The 17,643-nt window shown below is 36.9% G+C and overlaps 1 protein-coding gene across 6 annotated transcripts in view; it reads left to right on the plus strand.

Moving 5' to 3' along the window:
- Positions 1–1,203: 1,203 nt before the first annotated feature.
- SLC38A9 (solute carrier family 38 member 9) overlaps positions 1,204–17,643 on the plus strand; it is an 83,589-nt gene continuing 67,149 nt past the window's right edge. For 2 of the 6 annotated variants that reach the window (XM_025892387.2, XM_025892389.2), the window contains exon 1: positions 17,277–17,554. Coding sequence is in view for 2 of the 6 variants with exons in the window: in XM_025892386.2 (XP_025748171.1) it covers positions 15,125–15,231 (107 nt within the window). In the remaining 4 variants the exon portion in view is untranslated. Of the gene's footprint in view, positions 1,359–12,502; positions 12,584–15,081; positions 15,232–17,276; positions 17,555–17,643 lie in introns of those variants that run through there. The other 4 variants (XM_073905485.1, XR_003212204.2, XM_025892386.2 and 1 more) reach the window with 4 other exon arrangements.

Here is a 17,643-nt window from a genome sequence, read left to right on the forward strand (position 1 = left end):
GCTTTTCAGTCTTTTCTAAAATTATTTTCTCAATGTGGAATGCAGAGAAAGAAGAAAATTTTGCTATCACTGAAGTTATCAAAAGAATGTTCTGCTTATTTGAAGGTAGGCCAAAGAGTAATTGCAAAAAGTTTTGCATAAGGACACCATTAGCAAAGTAACTTTTACCTGCCATTATATCAACTGCCTGTTGTCAAGCCCTCGATAACAGAGGCAGTGTTTGGTGGTGTTTGAGAGCTCAGGCTTTGAAATAAGACCTCAGCTGGAAGTCTGACTCTTCTGTCACTTACTGGTTGTTTGGCCTTGGGTAAGTTACTTAAATTCTATAGGATTACTTCCTTATTTGTAAAATGGGGATAATACACATTTCTAGAATCATGGTAGAGACTTAAAAAGGTATTATATATAAAATGCTTGGCACTCAATATTAGCTCTTAAATTTGGATTCGTTAATTTGGGTTCTTTATCCCATTACATGTGTTGTTTTCTTCTGGTTGTTTTCTTAAAAGAAAAAAAAAAGCAACTGGCTTCCTATGTAAGAAGGGCTTAGGTGTTGCTGTATGGTTTCCAGGGGACTTTGAGCTGACTTTTTACAACAAGCATACTAATTTTACCTAGATTACAGGTTAATTTGGGACGGCTTTGGGAGAAATTACTAGGGATGTGGAGAATGGACTAAAATACTCCCAAAGCCCCTCTTTTAGCCTAGGGACGAATTTGTCAACGCATTAAAATAAAAGAAAACAAACCAGAACAACAAAAACAACAAAAATTAAGTGTCCAGCCAAAAGAGTGAGAGTGCCAACCCAACATTTTTCAAACCAGTTTCCCTCGCTGTCTGTGGGATTCAAGCACGTGACGATAGTACTAAACACTAGCCAGAAGAGCCTGAGAAGAGAGAGTGGGAAGTCAGCCCTAGATGGAGACGTCATGTCAACCCTTTCCTAAGTAACCTCTGGAGGTGTAAGGACTGCGGGAGATGGCATTTCTTCTCCTAGATGCCTTTGGACCCCAGGCAAGCATCGCACACTACGCCGAACATGAGGGAGCAGAGATGAGATTTGCAAAACTGGACCGCCCCTCCTTCCAAAGCTGGTGGACTGAGCTCTGCGGCGAGAGGCGTGTTGGCTCTCGCAGAGACCTCTGGGAGTTGTAGTCCCCGGGGGCGGGAGGTCTGACGGCGGCTGCCGGCTTAACGCGCTCAGAACTCCATCCCCCGCCGGCCCCCGCGGCCTCGGCTATTGCCTCTTCCTGTTCAGGGGAGGAGTAACCGGGCTGCAGCAAGTTGAGAGGATTTCGGATAGGGTCTACGCCTTCTCGCTGACTTCTTGGAGACTGAGGAGTTGGCGGAAGCTCAGGTAGGGCAGTTCCCTGGTCTTGCAAAATCGTCCCTCGTGACCGAGCGGAGGGGACAGAGGGGAAGCGGTGGGAAGCGGCGGGAACCGCTGAGCTTGCTATGGAGCCGGCTGTCACCGGGAAGTTCTTTAGTGAAACGCGTCCGAACAGTTGCTTCTTGGGGGATCCGTGAGGCCAAAGTCGGGGACTGAGGCGACCACTCCGGAGGGGCGGCGCGCGCTCCTCTCTGGGCTCTGGTGACTCCCGCGGGAGCTGAGAGAATTTGAGGGGCTGTGGGGAGTCGGTGCGTGTTTGAGCCTGAGGGTGATGATAGGTAAACACCCGGGTGAGAAGGAGGAGAATTGGAATTATTGCGAGAATGGGAGAGCCTTCTCTATCCCGAGTAGGGAAGAGCTGGAAGGCAGCTCACAACACCTTTGTGCCTTGAGCTAGGACCACAGATGGATGGAGGGCCAAAACACTGTAGTCCTCGCCACACTTTTCCCCGGCTCAAATGTGAGAGCGGGTGTCTTGATAGTAGGTGACTTTACATCTTAGCTGTCTTAGAATACTAGAGCTGGAAGAGGCCTTCGAGAATAGCAAGTCAAGCACATTTTCTTCACTTTACTGATGAGGAAACTAAGGTCCACCAAGTTGGAGAAACTGCCTCGCGCATGACCAGACAGCCAGTTAATGGCCAGCTTGACTAAAACCTAATTTTCATGACTCTGAAGCAGTGCCTTAATCTATTGCTGAGATCAGTAGATCAGCAAACTCTAACCTGTTACTCCTTTTTTTTTTTTTTTAGATGCTTGCGTATACAAAATAATAGGCAGCCGCTGAAGGGAAAGTTTTTAAACTTCTCAATAGGTCAAAGAAACCCTTGTCTTAATTTGAAGAAAAATCGCTACAAACTTCATAGTAATATAAAAGGTTGGTGACAAATTAAGATGTGGCCTTTCCTTTCCCAACGCATGCCCACTTGAGCTCTGATAACACAGCCTTAGATTGCTTCTCAATCCTAAATGCTGTATATCTCAGTCATATAAAAATAGCATGCTAATTGTGATTTTACAATACCGTAAATGTTTACAGTAAAGGGTAAACAGCACAGGGGGATGGGAATATCCACCTGAAATAAAAAATAAAATAATTTATAGTATTTTTTTAAGAAGGAGATAGCATAAAAGTTAAAAAAAATCATTAAGAGGTTAAAAGCTTCTACTGGGCCTGCATTTTATAATACACTTAAATTTCAGTCCTTCATCAGCATTCTTTCTTTCTTACTGCCTAAACATAACTTGAGAGCATTTAGTGTTCCCTTTGCATTGTTTTGGCTGGTAATTTCTTTATTAGACTACATTGCCCTCCAGCACTGTCAAATTTAACACCTTTTGAAGCATTTATTGGATCAATTTGGAAGCATGTTCCATTAGTCTCCTCAGAATTGGAGCATTATAACTCTTACTGGCTGACCATTAAATGATTCATAAGGAAGAGGTTGAGATAAGTTTGTTACCAGACTTTTAGCAGTTACAGACTTATACAGAAGAAAACACATATACATAGCATAACTTCTTTCACCAAGCTGCCTTTTTTTATGATATGGTTCCATTGGCTTTCATATTGGCATAGGACAGAGGTGGGTAAACTATGACCAAATTTGCTACACCATTGCTGCCAGATGTATTTATTTTTTATAAAGTGTTATTGGAACACACTCATGCTCACTCATTTATATATTGTCTTATGTGCTAAAGGACAGAGTTGAGTAGCTGCAGAGATCATAAAGCTCACAAAGCCGAAAATACTTATTATTTGACCCTTTACAGAAAAAAATTTGTTAACCCCTGCTCTGGTAAGCAGAGGTTCAAAGCAGAGGTTCAAATCTCTAATGTATGTAGAGGTATTAGGTAATACTAATTTTCAGTCTCTGAAACCTCTACCATATGCAGAGGTATTAGGTAATACTAATTTTCAGTCTCCAAGAAAGAACATATAAATACTTGTATGCTGGCTCCATAATAAAACTGACCCTTAACACAAGTTTGAACTGCATGGGTCCACTTATACTTGTGAATTTTTTACAGTATAGTACTATAAATGTAATTTCTGTATGATTTTCTTAACATTTTGTTTTCTCTAGCTTTTAGTGTAAGAATACAGTGTATAATGCATACAATATACAAAATATGTGTTAATCAACTATATATGCTATCAATAAGGTTTCCAGTCAAAAGTGGGCTTTTACTAAAGTTTTGGGGGAGTCAAAAGTTACATGTGTATTTTCAACTGTGGGGTTGGGGAGGGTTGGGGTCGGCGCCCCTAGCCTCTGCTTTGTTCAAGGGTCAGCTCTACATTTCTGTGGGCAAAAACTGATGGGTCCTATTGCAGATGGATGCTAGCATCTTAGCTAGATACTATACATTGGCTTTTGCAAAGAATTATGAAAGGACACTTCTGAGCCTAGTATGGAAAAGAGCTGACATTCTTTGAAATATACTGATACTTAATAGTCAATACTTTTAAGAATAATGTCAAATGAACTTTATTTGGTTGCTTTCTATGTCCTTTTTATGGAGAAAAGTATTTTTCAGCGCAGGTATCAGCAAGCAGGTCAGTAAACTGTCATTTTCCCATTGAGACTCCATACTGAAACCAATTTTAAAGTAAGTGGGACTTATTATTAAATGACTTAGCTTTGACATTAATAGTCTTGCTTCTGGGACTTTGTTTTAAAACTCAGAGGATTGGGGTGCCTGGGTGGCTCAGTCGTTGGCGTCTGCCTTTGGCTCAGGTCGTGATCCCAGGTTCCTAGGATCAGGCCTCACATTGGGCTCCCTGCTCCGTGGGAGGCCTGCTTCTCCCTCTCCCACTCCCCCTACTTGTGTTCCCTGTCTCGCTGTCTCTCTCTCTGTCAGGTAAATAAATAAAATCTTTAAAAAAAATAAAATAAACTCAGAGGATTGAGTAAGCCATTAGAAGTGAATGTATCTGTTTATGTCATCTTGCATGTTTAGCTCCCTTTATCAGTGTTGTCTATGGCAAATTAATGGTATAGGAGTATTTAACATTTTAGTTAATCATTGATGGCACTATTTTGTGTTATTATCTATGTAATATTAGCTATGGAACTCTAATTTGCCTTTTAATCTAATTCATCAAACTTGAGAATATCTTGTAGTTGTACTCATCAAGACTTACAAAAGGCATTACATTTCCTTCAAAATAGCATTTTGGGGGTATTTGAAGTTCAGGCTAATTGTCTAATTGAGGCAACTGAAAATTACCAATTTTCTTACAATTCTTTGTATTTACTTGAATATTATTAAATCTTTGAAAGGCACTATAGACTTTAGACTCATTTACAGCTTATTTAGATCACTGAGAAGAAACAGTGTTCTTTTTTGGAATAAAGAACTAATTCTTTAAAAATATTTTATTTTTTCGGGAGAGAGAGAGGGAGAAAGAGTGAGCGAGCATAAGGGGAGGGGCAGAGGGAGAAGCAGACTCCCCGCTGAGCATGGAGCCCGATGCAGGACTCGATCCCAGGACCCATGACCTAAGCCAAAGGCAGACACTCAATAGACTGAGCCACCCAGGCATCCCAGTAAGAGCTAATTTGACAATGCCACATTTCAGATTTGCTCAGAACAAATACACATATGTGATTAAACTGGAACTTTTATGTCAAATCCTGAACACCCCTCATGTTTTCCCTAACTTTGATTATCATTTTTGGGTAAGGCTGACTGAAATCCAAGGACCTTTCTAGATTTTTCTTGTTCTGGGTTTCCTAACATTTAATCTTAGCAAAAGTATTAATCTCCAGGTTAAAAGAATCCTCTCTTCCTAAACTCAACTGCATCCTCAGATTAGTATAGGAACCAATATTGCAGAGAGTATTGGTTAAAAACAGAAGTCAGGGCAGACATCACAGTATACTGGAAGTAACATTTGGGACCTAAGTAACCTGGTTTCCATTCCAGCTGTGGCTTTATTAGCCAAGTGATATAGGACAAGTTACTTCTGAGTTTCAGTTTCTTTTTTTATAATTGAAAGTAATACCTCTTTCTCAAATTCTAAGGATTAGTTACAGTTAAATAACATGTAAAAACTTAGTCTAGTAGTAGGTGTTCAGTAAATAAATGTTAGTCCCAACTCCTACTACTTAATTATTGATTTGTCTTTTTCCCTGAGTTTTTCTCCAAAGTGACACCCAGTTTTCTTCTTCAGAAATGAATTCTGTCCTTTAGGTCTTTTCTCTTTGTGACAGTTCAGTAATACTATGAAGCTCAACTTCTTTATCTTTCTTACCTCCCTGAGTTTACTCACTATATACTAAAGGCATATAGATCATCAGCTGTTTTATCCACACGACTAAGTTAAGCCAAGACATAATTATGCTAATTACTTTTAAAGAGCCAAACTCATAATAAAATGATAGCTGTGTTTGTTGAACACTCACTGTGAGTGAGGCACATTATGTATATTATCTCATTAAATCTCAAACCCTGTAAGACTAGTACTTTTATTATTCCCTGAACCAGTGAGTCTTAGGGAATTTAAATCAGTTGCCCAAAGCCACATAGGAAATAGCAGAGCCAGGATTCAAATCCAGTGTGACATATGAGCTTTTAGCTGCCACACTCTACTTAATGAACCAGTGTAGGCCATGCCCCAAATTAACCATTGTGTATAATTCAAATGAAGGAATATCCTGGCAATACTTTCTGAAGATGATTTTATCAGTTTTTAGAGATTGAGGAGCAATAAGGTTGTGTCTCCTCATCAATATTTAAATTTTTCTCTAGCCCATTTGCAATAAGTGGATGGAACTAGAGGGTATTATGCTAAGCGAAGTAAGTCAATCAGAGAAAGACAATTATCATATGATTCACTGATATGAGGAATTTGAGAAACAAGACAGAGGATCATAGGGCAAGGGAGGGAAAAATGAAATAAGATGAAACCAGAGAGGGAGACAAACCATAAGAGACCCTTAATCTCAGGAAACAAACTGAGGGTTGCTGGAGTGGAGGGGAGTGGGAGGGATGGGGTGGCTGAGTGATGGACATTGGGGAGGGTATTTGCTATGGTGAGTGCTATGAATTGTGTAAGACTGGTGAATCGCAGAGCTGTACCCCTGAAACAAATAATACATTATATGTTAATTTAATAAATAAATAAATTTTTCTCTAGTATTTCTTAGCAATTCTATTGATGACTTTTCTCCCACAGTATACAAATTTCATTAAGTTTAGTTTTATTAAGTTCAGAAATAGCGAACTTCTATACAGAATTTAACAGTCCCTGGCATGCTTCTAAATGTTTACACAAATGAATTTATAGGTTGTTAGAAAAATTTTTATGTGCTTTGGATTTTCTTGAATGAATATTCCCCCAGTTCTTATGTTATTCTTTTGTTGAAAGGATACTGGCTGACAATCATCTTTTCAATTCCTAAAATATTTAATTTTTGAAACTGAGAGAATGTTTTAAAAATTCTATAAAGCTAATAACTTGGGTTTTTTTCAGGAGGCAAGTTAATGCTTGAGACTGAGATTGTATTTGCCAGTGGTTTATTTAACATAGGTCCACTGTGGGAATTTCACAAGCCAGTAGTATAATGACTCTTGATAAGGCAATAAAGAAATACTCCAAATCAGTGACAAATTAATCACACTCTTGTTCAAGACAAGGGGAGATGAAAGGAATAAAGTCCAAATTTAGTTAAGATGTACTTAAAGACAGCTTAGCCAACCAGAGCTAATGTCCAGCTGCCTGCACAAAAGTAAGTCTCCTGTTGTTAGAGCATGTTGCTAGGGAAGGGCATTGTCCCTGTTGATGGGCAAGATGGTCTTCTGGGCTGCTGCACCGCTTTCGCCACTGCAGATAAAAGTAGCCTTTTCCTCAGCAGTATCTAATTGCCCCCCAGGACTTCAGAGAGCTATTTTAGATCAGTAGAGTCGCCTTCCCCATACCCAACACTCTGATAGTCCTTCCAAACTCACTATTTATAGTACAGATATCCCCTTGCCATAGTTGCTTCTTTGTAGTTGCTTCTTCGAATGTTTTTATTGATAAGCAACTGAGCTCCTGAGTTTTTATCAGTGAAAACAGTTGAGATAACATCGTAGCACAGCTTACTTCATTCTTATGTCAAAACAACTTTCTTTTAAAACAACTTTACTTCTAAAACAATTTTTTTGTCTTTGTCATAAACAGATGGATTAAAACAATTCACTTAGGTTGTAAACAAGTAGATTTGAAGTCATATCAAACCAATACACAGCGTAACTTCTCTACAATATCTTTATTTCCCAAGTTTTTAATTCCTGTGCTATGTCTGCCTTAATTTAAAATGTATTTTTTGTTGGTATTTTATATAGAGTATTTTCACTCTTTATATCCAGGGAGCAATTTTTTCAAGTTAAGTAGTCATTGACAGTTTTTTTTTTTCCTAAAGATTTTATTTATTTAGGGGAGCGTGGGTGGCTCAGTTGTTAAGCGTCTGCCTTCAGCTCAGGTCATGATCCCGGGGCCCTGGGATTGCCCCGCATCGGGCTGCCTGCTCAGTGGAAAGCCTGCTTCTCCCTCTCCCACTCCCCCTGCTTGTGTTCCCTCTCACTGTGTCTCTGTCAAATGAATAAATATTTTTTTAAAGATTTTTAAGATTTTTGACAGAGAGGCAGTGAGATGCAGGGCCATTTCCAGGGCAGACGCTTAACAACTGAGCCACAGGCCCTCCAGCAGTGACAGTTTTAAATTAAGGAAGTTTAATAGGATTATCAATCCTAGTTTTATAGTTAATGGTTCAAAGTAATCTTCAAAAATACTGCTTTTTAGTTTTAAAATTTAAGACTAAACAAGTCAACCGAATTATTAGTTTTATTATGTAGAGGAAGGAACTGAAAGATCAAGTTAGTGTTTTTGCTTCTCAGCTAACTCTGTTTTTGTGAAATTACTTAACCTTGCCTCAGTTACTTCCATATTAATGGAAGATTAATAACGATTACTTTGAATAATGTATACTTTATATTCAGGATCATTTCTGATGCTTCACCCTTAAATATGTACAATGCATTTTGTGAAATCTGTGTTTTAAACAGTCAAGTAAACTTTTTACCATAAAAAAATAAATTTTGCACTGATCTATTAGAAAGTTAATTTAGGAGCTAGGACCAGCAATTGGTGTAGATTTTAATTAAAAGTAAAAAGATGAACTGAAAATCGGAATTGGTAATTAACATCCTACTAGGTTTTATTATTTAAGTGATTTAGAACAAGTTACCTAACTTCTGGGCTTCCTAAATAATATTTCTTAAGTTTATTGAGGATGGGGACCATGAGTTAAAAAAATATTTTTTTTCTCAGTACTTCAGTACATTGTAGAGGCTTGGTGAGAAGTTGTTGAATGAATATATTGTTCAGGGTTTGCCGTTACTCAGTATTTTAGTTGTCTCATCTTAAAATAGATAATCATTTTTGCATGTATACTCTTTATTGTTTGTATACTCTTTATAGAAAGACATAGAAATAAAGCCCTTCATGACTGGAGATGGTAGTATTTTGATTTCACTTTTTTTGAAAAGTCACTATTACATAAGGTACTTCAACATTATTTGTCTCTAGAGACTAATGAGTTAATGAGATCTTTGGCTTAAATGCTGGGCAGGAAAACAGAAGACGGAAATGGAAGGGAATGACAGGAAAGAAGATGCACATATTCTGGGGATAGAATATGCTACCAACATCTGTGTCACTTAATAGTGGCATTTTGACTTTTGCCTATCTCTCACCTCATTACTGCAGAATTTTTCAGTTAGAGAAAAGAGGAAAACCTCAAGAGGCTGCCCATGTAAAAAACAAACAAACAACAAAACAAGTTTTTTCATTTGTTATCTGAGAGGAATAATAATGCATTTGAACATTTATTTTCCTATTATAAAGTGCTAAGTATAACATGCATCATTTCACTTAATTTTCAACCACACCAGTGAGGTGGATGCTATTGTTTCAGTTTCACAGATGGGAAAATAGATTCATGAAGGTTAATCTTCAATTACATAGGTTGTGAGTGGCAGGTAAGGATTGCTGACTCGAAAAGTGTTTTCTTTCTACTCTGTCATAAGTGCTATATTTAGAAAAATAGCAACAGCAGATATAAGACTCTGTAAACAAATACAGCACCAATAAAACTATACTTGTTAAGTAGTCTGGTAAAAAGAAGCAGAAGAAGGTGAAAGATAAAAGAGAGACAAAGGGCAAAGAACAGGAAAGAAGCACAGCATAATGGCAAAGAATATAGGCTCTGAACTTAGACTGCCTGGGTTTGAATTCTAACTCTCCCACTTACTTATTAACTTTGTAATTGGTTAACTTCTCTGTGCCTTGTATCCTTATTTATAAAATGAGGATAGTCGTAGTAACTTAGAGTTGAAGAATAAAGGTAAAGCACTTGCCTTTAAATGTTAAAACCTATTTATTTCACTTTATGGCGTTTGGTGTGTGTGTAATGTGTGTGCGTGCTTATGTGTGAAATACAACATCCGTTCAGAAAAGTGCATAAAACATAACAATAATTATAAAACAAATGGCCATATAACCAGAATCAAGTTGAAAAATACAATATTGCCATCACCATTTAAGGTCTTCTCCTGTCCCTTCCTATCAATCTCTTATTTTACCTGCCTAGAGCAGGGTTTTTCAACCTCAGAACTATTGACATTTTGGACTGAATAATTCTTTGTTGTAAGAGGCTGTCTTGTTCACTGTAGGATATTTAGGAGCATCCCTAGTTTCTACCCATTGGGTCTAATATCACCTCCCCCCGTGATAAAAACCAACTGGGTGAGATCAAATGCCTCTCTTTATCTCTCTACAACTCTACCTGCTATGTACAGAGTAGACAGTAAGGGCATAAGGGTGGAAGCAGGGAGCTCCATCAGAAAACTGTTGTAGAAATCTTGGTAACAAATTATGGTGGCCAGACCCTGAATATACTTGAAGAGAAAACCAACACGATTTTCCTAATGGATTGAATGTACACTGAGAAAAAGAAGTCATGAATACTTCTAAAGATTTAGGCCTGAATAACTAGAAGGAAGGAGATGCTAGCAATTGAAATCAGGAAAACAATGGGTAGGGCATTTTTTTGGGGAAAAAATTAAAAGTTCAGTTTTGGACATGTTAGTTGTCTGTTATATCCAAATAAAGATGTTAAGAAGAATACATACATATGTCAAGTCATTATATTGTTCATCTAAAAGTAGTACAATGTTATATGTCAATTGTATTAATAAAAAAAAGATGGAGGCACCTGGGTAGCTTTGTTGGTTGAGCGTCTGACTCTTGATTTTGGCTCAGGTCATGATCTCAGGACCATGATATTGAGCCCCACATTGGGTTCTGGGCTCAGCGGAGAGTTTGCTTGGAATTCTCTCTCTCCCTCCTCCCCATCCCCCTGCTTGCACGCTCTCTCTCTTTAAATAAATAAATAAAATCTTTAAAAAAAAAAAGATGTTAAGTAGGTAGTTGGATATGCAAATGTGAAATGCAGGAGAGAAAAAAAATGGTTGATAAAATCTTGGTTTTTGTTAATTTATCTCAATAAAAGCCCACTGGAACTCCAAAAAAAAAAAAATGCAGGAGAGAAATTTTGGCTAGAAATGTTACTATGCAAGTTGCCATTGTCTAGATAATAGAACTTTCTATAATGATGGAAATATTTTATATCTACACTGTGCAGTATGGTAACCACTGGACACATGTGCCTATCAAGCACTTCAAATGTGGTTAGTGTGATTCAGGAATTGAATTTTTTAAAATTTAATTTTAATTAATATATATAGCTACATGTGACTAGTGGCTGCTGTATTATATAATGGAGGTGGTGTTACTAAACCATGAGATTGGATAACATTACCCACAAATTGAGGGTAGATAGAGAAGAGAACCACGGCTGAAGCTTGAGACTGCAATTTTAAGAATTCTGGGACACAAGAAATAAACAGTAAATGAGACAAAGAGGAGAGACCAGTGAGGTATAGAGAAAACCTAGAGCCCTAGTAAATCTAGTTTATTAAGAAGGAAAGTGTCCCTTATCGCACTTATTTCTGATGGGGCAAGTAAGTTAAATACTGAAAAGTAACCATTGACTGTCGGTCATTGGTAATCTAACAAGAGCACTTTCTGTATAGCGATGAGGAAGAAAGCCTGATTAGCATGGTGTCAAGAAAGAATGGGAGGATCTTATCTATTTTATGCTTTCTGTTTGTCCAACCTTTTTTGTGTTTTTCTCCTTTCTTACTTTTGTTTAGGTCTGCAATTTTTTTTATCATTCTCTTTTCCTACTCTACTAGATTTTAAGTTACATGCTGTTTTCTATTATGTTAATAGTTACCTTTAAAATTACAACATGCATTGCTTCAAAGTATAATGTTGATCTGGACGATACAAAAACCTTAGAACACTAATTCCAAGACCTTCACTTGACTTTTTTTCCCTTTGGTCTGGAATTTTAATTCTTTTTTTCCACTCTATGATAATATTGTTTATTAATTCTGGTTGGAATTCATTAAACTTCTTGAATCTGCAGATTGTTATCTTTTATGAATTGTGGAAAATTCTCAGCCACTGTCTCTTCAAATATTACCTCTGCTATCTCCTTTCTTTATGATTCTCCAATTACATGCTTGTTAGACCTTCTCTATCTCCCATGTCTCTTAACTTGTCTTCCACATTTTCTGTCTTTTTTTTTTTCTCTCTCTGCTGTTCTGGATAGTTTCTTCTGATGTATCTTCTAGTTCATTAGTTTTGAACTTTTAAACCCACCCATCAAGTTTTAAATTTTGGCTATTTTATTATTGGAGGGGGTTAAAATTCATGTTCTTGTCAAACATGCTAAGTTACTTTTTTTTTTAAGATTTTATTTATTTATTTGAGAGAGAGAGAATGAGAGACAGAGCACGAGAGGGAAGAGGGTCAGAGGGAGAAGCGGACCCCCTGCTGAGCAGGGAGCTCAATGTGGGACTCGATCCCGGGACTCCAGGATCATGACCTGAGCCGAAGGCAGTCACCCAACCAACTGAGCCACCCAGGTGCCCCACTAAGTTACTTTTTTGATAATTTCCACTTTGTCTTTGTTTGTTTGTTTGTTTTACAGAATACATTTATTGCAATGTGGACTGGGATTCAGATTTGAGGCTGTAAACTAAGCTGGTGGAATGAGCTTCATATATGCAGAGTGAGATATTAATGTAATTAGTATATTAAATCAAAAATCTTTTTAAAGATTTTATTTATTTATTTTAGAGAGAGAGAGAGAGTGAGAGAGCATGCAAGCCACAGGAGGGACAGAGGGAGAGGGAGAGAGAATCCTCAAGCAGACTTCCTGCTGAGTGCAGAGTCCAATGCAGCGCTCGATCCCAGACCCTGAAATCATGACCTGGGCCAAAATCAAGAGTTGGCCACTTAACCAACTGAGCTACCCAGGCACACCATTAAATCAAAAATTCTTTTTTTTTAAAGATTTATTTATTTATTTATTTATTTGAGAGTGAAAGAGAGAGAGCATGAGCCGTGGGGAGGGGCAGAGGCAGAGAGACAAGCAGACACTCCACTGAGCAGGGAGCCCAACATGGGGCTCAATCCCAGGACCCCGGGATTATGACCTCAGCCAAAGGCAGCCACTTAACTGACTGAGCCACCTAGCCTCCCCTAAATCAAAAATTCTTAATGGCAAGTTGACAGTAGAAGGAAAAAACCCTCTTTTTTTTTTAAGATTTTATTTATTAGAGAGGGAGTGCACAAGTGGGGGGCAAGGGCAGAGGGAGAGGGAGAAGCAGTCTTCCTGCAGAGCAGGGAGCCTGACGTGGGGCTCTATCCCAGGACCCCGGAATCATGACCTGAGCCAAAGGCATACATTTAACCAACTCAGCCACCCAGGTGCCCCTGAAACCCTCTTGAATTTAGCTTCTATGATGAGCAGTACATTGTACTTAAAATTTTCTTTTTTTCTTTGTTTTCTTTTTTCGTTTTTTGTTTTAATTTCAGTATAGTTAACATACAGCATTGTATTAGTTTCAATGTACAATATAGTGATTCAGCAGTTCCATATATTACTCAGTGCTTATTGAGATAAACACCACTTCTTAATCCCCATCACCTATTTCACCCATCCCTCCCACAAACCTCCCCTCTAGTAACCATCTGTTTGTTTTCTATAGTTAAGAGTCTGTTTTTTGGTTTTTCTTTTTTTCCTTTGTTGGCTGTTTTATTTCTTAAATTGCACATGTGAGTGATACCATATATATTTGTCTTTCTCTGACTGGCTTATTTTGCTTAGCATTACCCTCTCTAGATCCAACCATGTTGCTGCAGGTGGCAAGATTTTTTATTTTTTTTGGCTGAGTAGTATTCCATTGTGTATATATCCACTTTGTTTTTAATTTAAAGATGGGAAGCATAATTGTTTTCTAATCTTATTTTGATAATCCATATAGTTGAAGTCTTTATGAATCTATTTCTACTGGTGTTTCTTCTGGTTCTCACTAAAAACACTTTATTTCTTTGCATGCTAGATTATTTTTGTCTGTGTACTGTTCAGTGTCCTTGAAAGATTGTTAGCAGGTCTGTTTTGAGGTGTAGGATCAAGGTGTGTCCTCACAGAAAAGATTTATATTTGTTTTTTTTTTTAAGATTTTTATTTATTTATTTATTTGAGAGAGCGAGAAGAGAGATAGAGAGAGCATATGAGAGGGGGGAGGGTTGGAGGGAGAAGCAGACTCCCCGCTGAGCTGGGAGCCTGATGCGGGACTCGATCCCAGGATTCCAGGATCATGACCTGAGCCGAAGGCAGTCGCTTAACCAACTGAGCCACCCAGGCGCCTGATTTATATTTGTTTCTAGCAGATACCTACCTAGTAGAAGTCCTACCAAGCAAATTAACCTTAAATTATATTCACAGCTTTAAGTGTTCTTTGACCTCCTGCAAATCCACATGAAGTGCAGTTTGTGGTATTGAACACTTCCTCCTCCACAGATGCATGCATGTGTGCACGTGTGCACACATATACACTGCCTATGGGCATTGTCAAGAAATCTTGTTTGTAGTTCCCTTGTGAGGGAGTGCGGCACTTCTACTGCTTGTTAATTCCCAATCTAATGGTAAAGATCTTTGTACTCCCAGCTATGTTATTGGGAGAAGGGAAAGGGGATGATTTCTTATTACATCATTCCTTACTTTGGGTGAATCCCAGGTTTTATCTTCTATTTTCCTTGTACTTCACAAGGCCTTGAAAACCTCAGTCCCATTTTCTCCTGGTACAGCAAATACTCCGGGCAGAAGCAATTTCTTGAGCTATTTACCTCACTAGGTTCCTTACCTACATCTACCAATCACCTGATTATCATCATTTTTGATGCTTTTCAAAAGACGTTTTCTGTATTTTATCCAATATTTTTATAGTTGTTTTCTACAGGAAAGTGGGTCCAAATAGCCTAATCTGTTTTATTACTAGAAACAGATTGCCCTACTTATTTTTTAGTAAGCTGAAAAATAAACAGTAACTCCAATTCAGCTTAGCTAATTTCTGATAAAAGATTTAGGCATATGCCTCATTAAGATATTATCAGCAAATTCCTATATTTTCCTAATATCTTATGCATGCAATGTATTACTTGTTAGTAGTAAAATAATTTTTAATTAAGTTTTATATTTTTTATACTTTCTGATTTATACAGGACTGACTTCATCAGTGTTTAAAGGCTAAGAAAAGTGGCAGATATGGATAGTGATTCTAGGCATCGTCTCGTCCCTGAGGTAGATCATGAAATAATAAGTCCTGGACCTATGAATATCCAGTTTGATTCATCAGATCTAAGATCCAAAAGGTAAGTGATTAAAATAAAACATTTATTTTTATAACTAGGGTTTTTTGATTATTAGACTAGGACTAACTATGTAACCAAATATATGTAGTTTTGAATATAAAATATCCAGTTACTTAACACCATCTGTATGTTTGTATGTGGAAGGGAAAAAATATGAATACTCTTTCATTGTTTCTATTTGACTTTTTTGACTAAGCTCACCATTTGTGCTGTGAAAGGGGTTGGGTTAAATTTTAAAAAGTAAGATGCATTTATGTAATTCATTTAACAAATATATATTGATTACCTACTTTGTGCAAGGTAATATGCTAAGTACTGGGGATAAAACAGTAAAATTAATACGTAATCCTTACCTTCGCTGATCTTAAATTCCAGCAAATAGTTTAAGATAATTTGAGTTTAAAGTTCATTTCATTGCATACCTGGAAAACCCCAAAGAATCCACTGAAAAATTATAGAGAATTCAGTAAAGTGGCTGTTTACAAAATAAACAAAAATAATAGTATTCCAGTAAGAAAGTGTAATGGAACAAAAGAAAAAATAAGAGTAGCCCTAACAGTGTGCAAAATCTACATGAGAGAAACTTCAAAATAAGATTTAGAGTATTTTTTCATATCTGAGATGCTGATTTTGAGTTGAACTGTTCTTCTTTTTGTAATATAGCACACAAAGATAAACTGCTACCAGTACACCTGATACAATAATCTCTTAGGACTTAGAGATTTTTTTTTTAATTTACTGAAAGAACTCTTGAGCTTATTTGGTATTTTATCATACATTTCTTATGCAATTATAAAAATGAAAACATAAAATATTTCAGTTAAGATATTACTAATACTTTACATTTAGAATATGATTCTTTGCAATCAATTTTCTGACTTAGTGTCATCAAAATTGTTTTTTTTCCCCTTCCCACACCCAATTGTCCTTCGTATCATTAAGAATGTTAATAATGTAGTATTTGTTAAAAGAATTTTCTTTCAAATCACTGACACTTTCTTTAGTTTGGATGCTTGCACTTTCCTGATTTTACCAGAAGGTGTCATAGAAGTTTTTCTGACAATAATATGGCTCATATTTCTTCTCCAGTGGTTCTTAAATGGTTTGATGACTGAAATGACCAGGAATTACAATTACCTGTCATACCACCAGGAATAATTACTTTTATGACAGCTGCCTGGCTGACAGTGATTAAAAGATATCCTGGATTATGCAGATGATATGTCCATATTTTAGAAGTGTATATATTAGAATTGGTAAAATATGACATATAATGAAAAGGCATATTTTGCAGTCAGTGGAAGGACTCTAAAATACAGTCTTTGCTCTTTAAATTTTAGTCCATAAATTTAATGTCTCCCCCCACTCCCAGAAATGCCAGTAGCCAGTTCCAAAGTTTATATGGCCCAGCAGTTTCACTTCTAAGCATTAACTCACAATGTCAAATACTATATGTACAAAGTTGTTTAATGCAGTATTTTTTTTATAATAGTAAAAGATTTAAAACAACCAGAATATCTTTTCTTACAGGACTGGGTAAATAAATTTTGGCACATTGATACAATGGAGTATTTTTCACCCATTAAAAAGAAGGCAGTGGCTTTATTACATATCAAAATGAAACAAGTCTTCAACTTGTTAAATCAAAAAAAGTGCAGAACAATGTATATAGTGTACCATCATTTGGGTAAAAATAAATAAACTGTGTATAATACAATATGTATAAATGATTCTGGAAGAATAAGTAGTAAATTTAAGAGTGGTTGCCTCCTCAGAGAGAAATAGTGCTTGAGGTGGGAGGTGTGGCAGATGCTGTCTGTTTCTTGCCCACAGAATCTTAATTTTTTCAACAGGGGGACTAGGTTCTAATCTAGGAGATAAAGGAAGAGTGATTTAAGCTAGCCTTCATAATCCTATTTCCATTTTCCAGATACTTAATTTTTTAGTCTTTCTTGAAGCTAGAGATGGCAGTGTGAAATGTATCATTGTCATTTACATAGTGACCATCACAAAAGATAATGAAATGAATCTTAAAATTTTCATTTGTGTATTCCACCATCAAGTGAATACAAGAAATTATGAATGCTGATTGAATGCTCAGGATTTTCTTGAAACCTCTGAATTCTATGATAAATAATTGACCACTGTGACAATAGAATATAGGTCATTAAAGTGCATTCCATTGCAATAAGTTGGCAGGAGTTCAGACAGTTCTCTGAGAATCTGTTTAACCGTGTAGATTAAATGGAAATACATTTTCTATAATGAAACTTGTCAAAATGAGAAGGGATCAACTATTGACAATCATGGGATAACTACCTAGGTGAGCATGTTTTAAGGAAGGCAAATATTTATAGGCACTTCGCAGTATTGAATGCTAATTTGCTTGTGAATTAATTCTGCTTAAGAAAA

This window comes from Callorhinus ursinus, unplaced genomic scaffold, assembly GCF_003265705.2.
Source record: "Callorhinus ursinus isolate GAN/ISIS: 27379988/994484 unplaced genomic scaffold, GSC_fseal_2.0 scaffold23, whole genome shotgun sequence".
Classification (NCBI taxonomy): domain Eukaryota; kingdom Metazoa; phylum Chordata; class Mammalia; order Carnivora; family Otariidae; genus Callorhinus; species Callorhinus ursinus.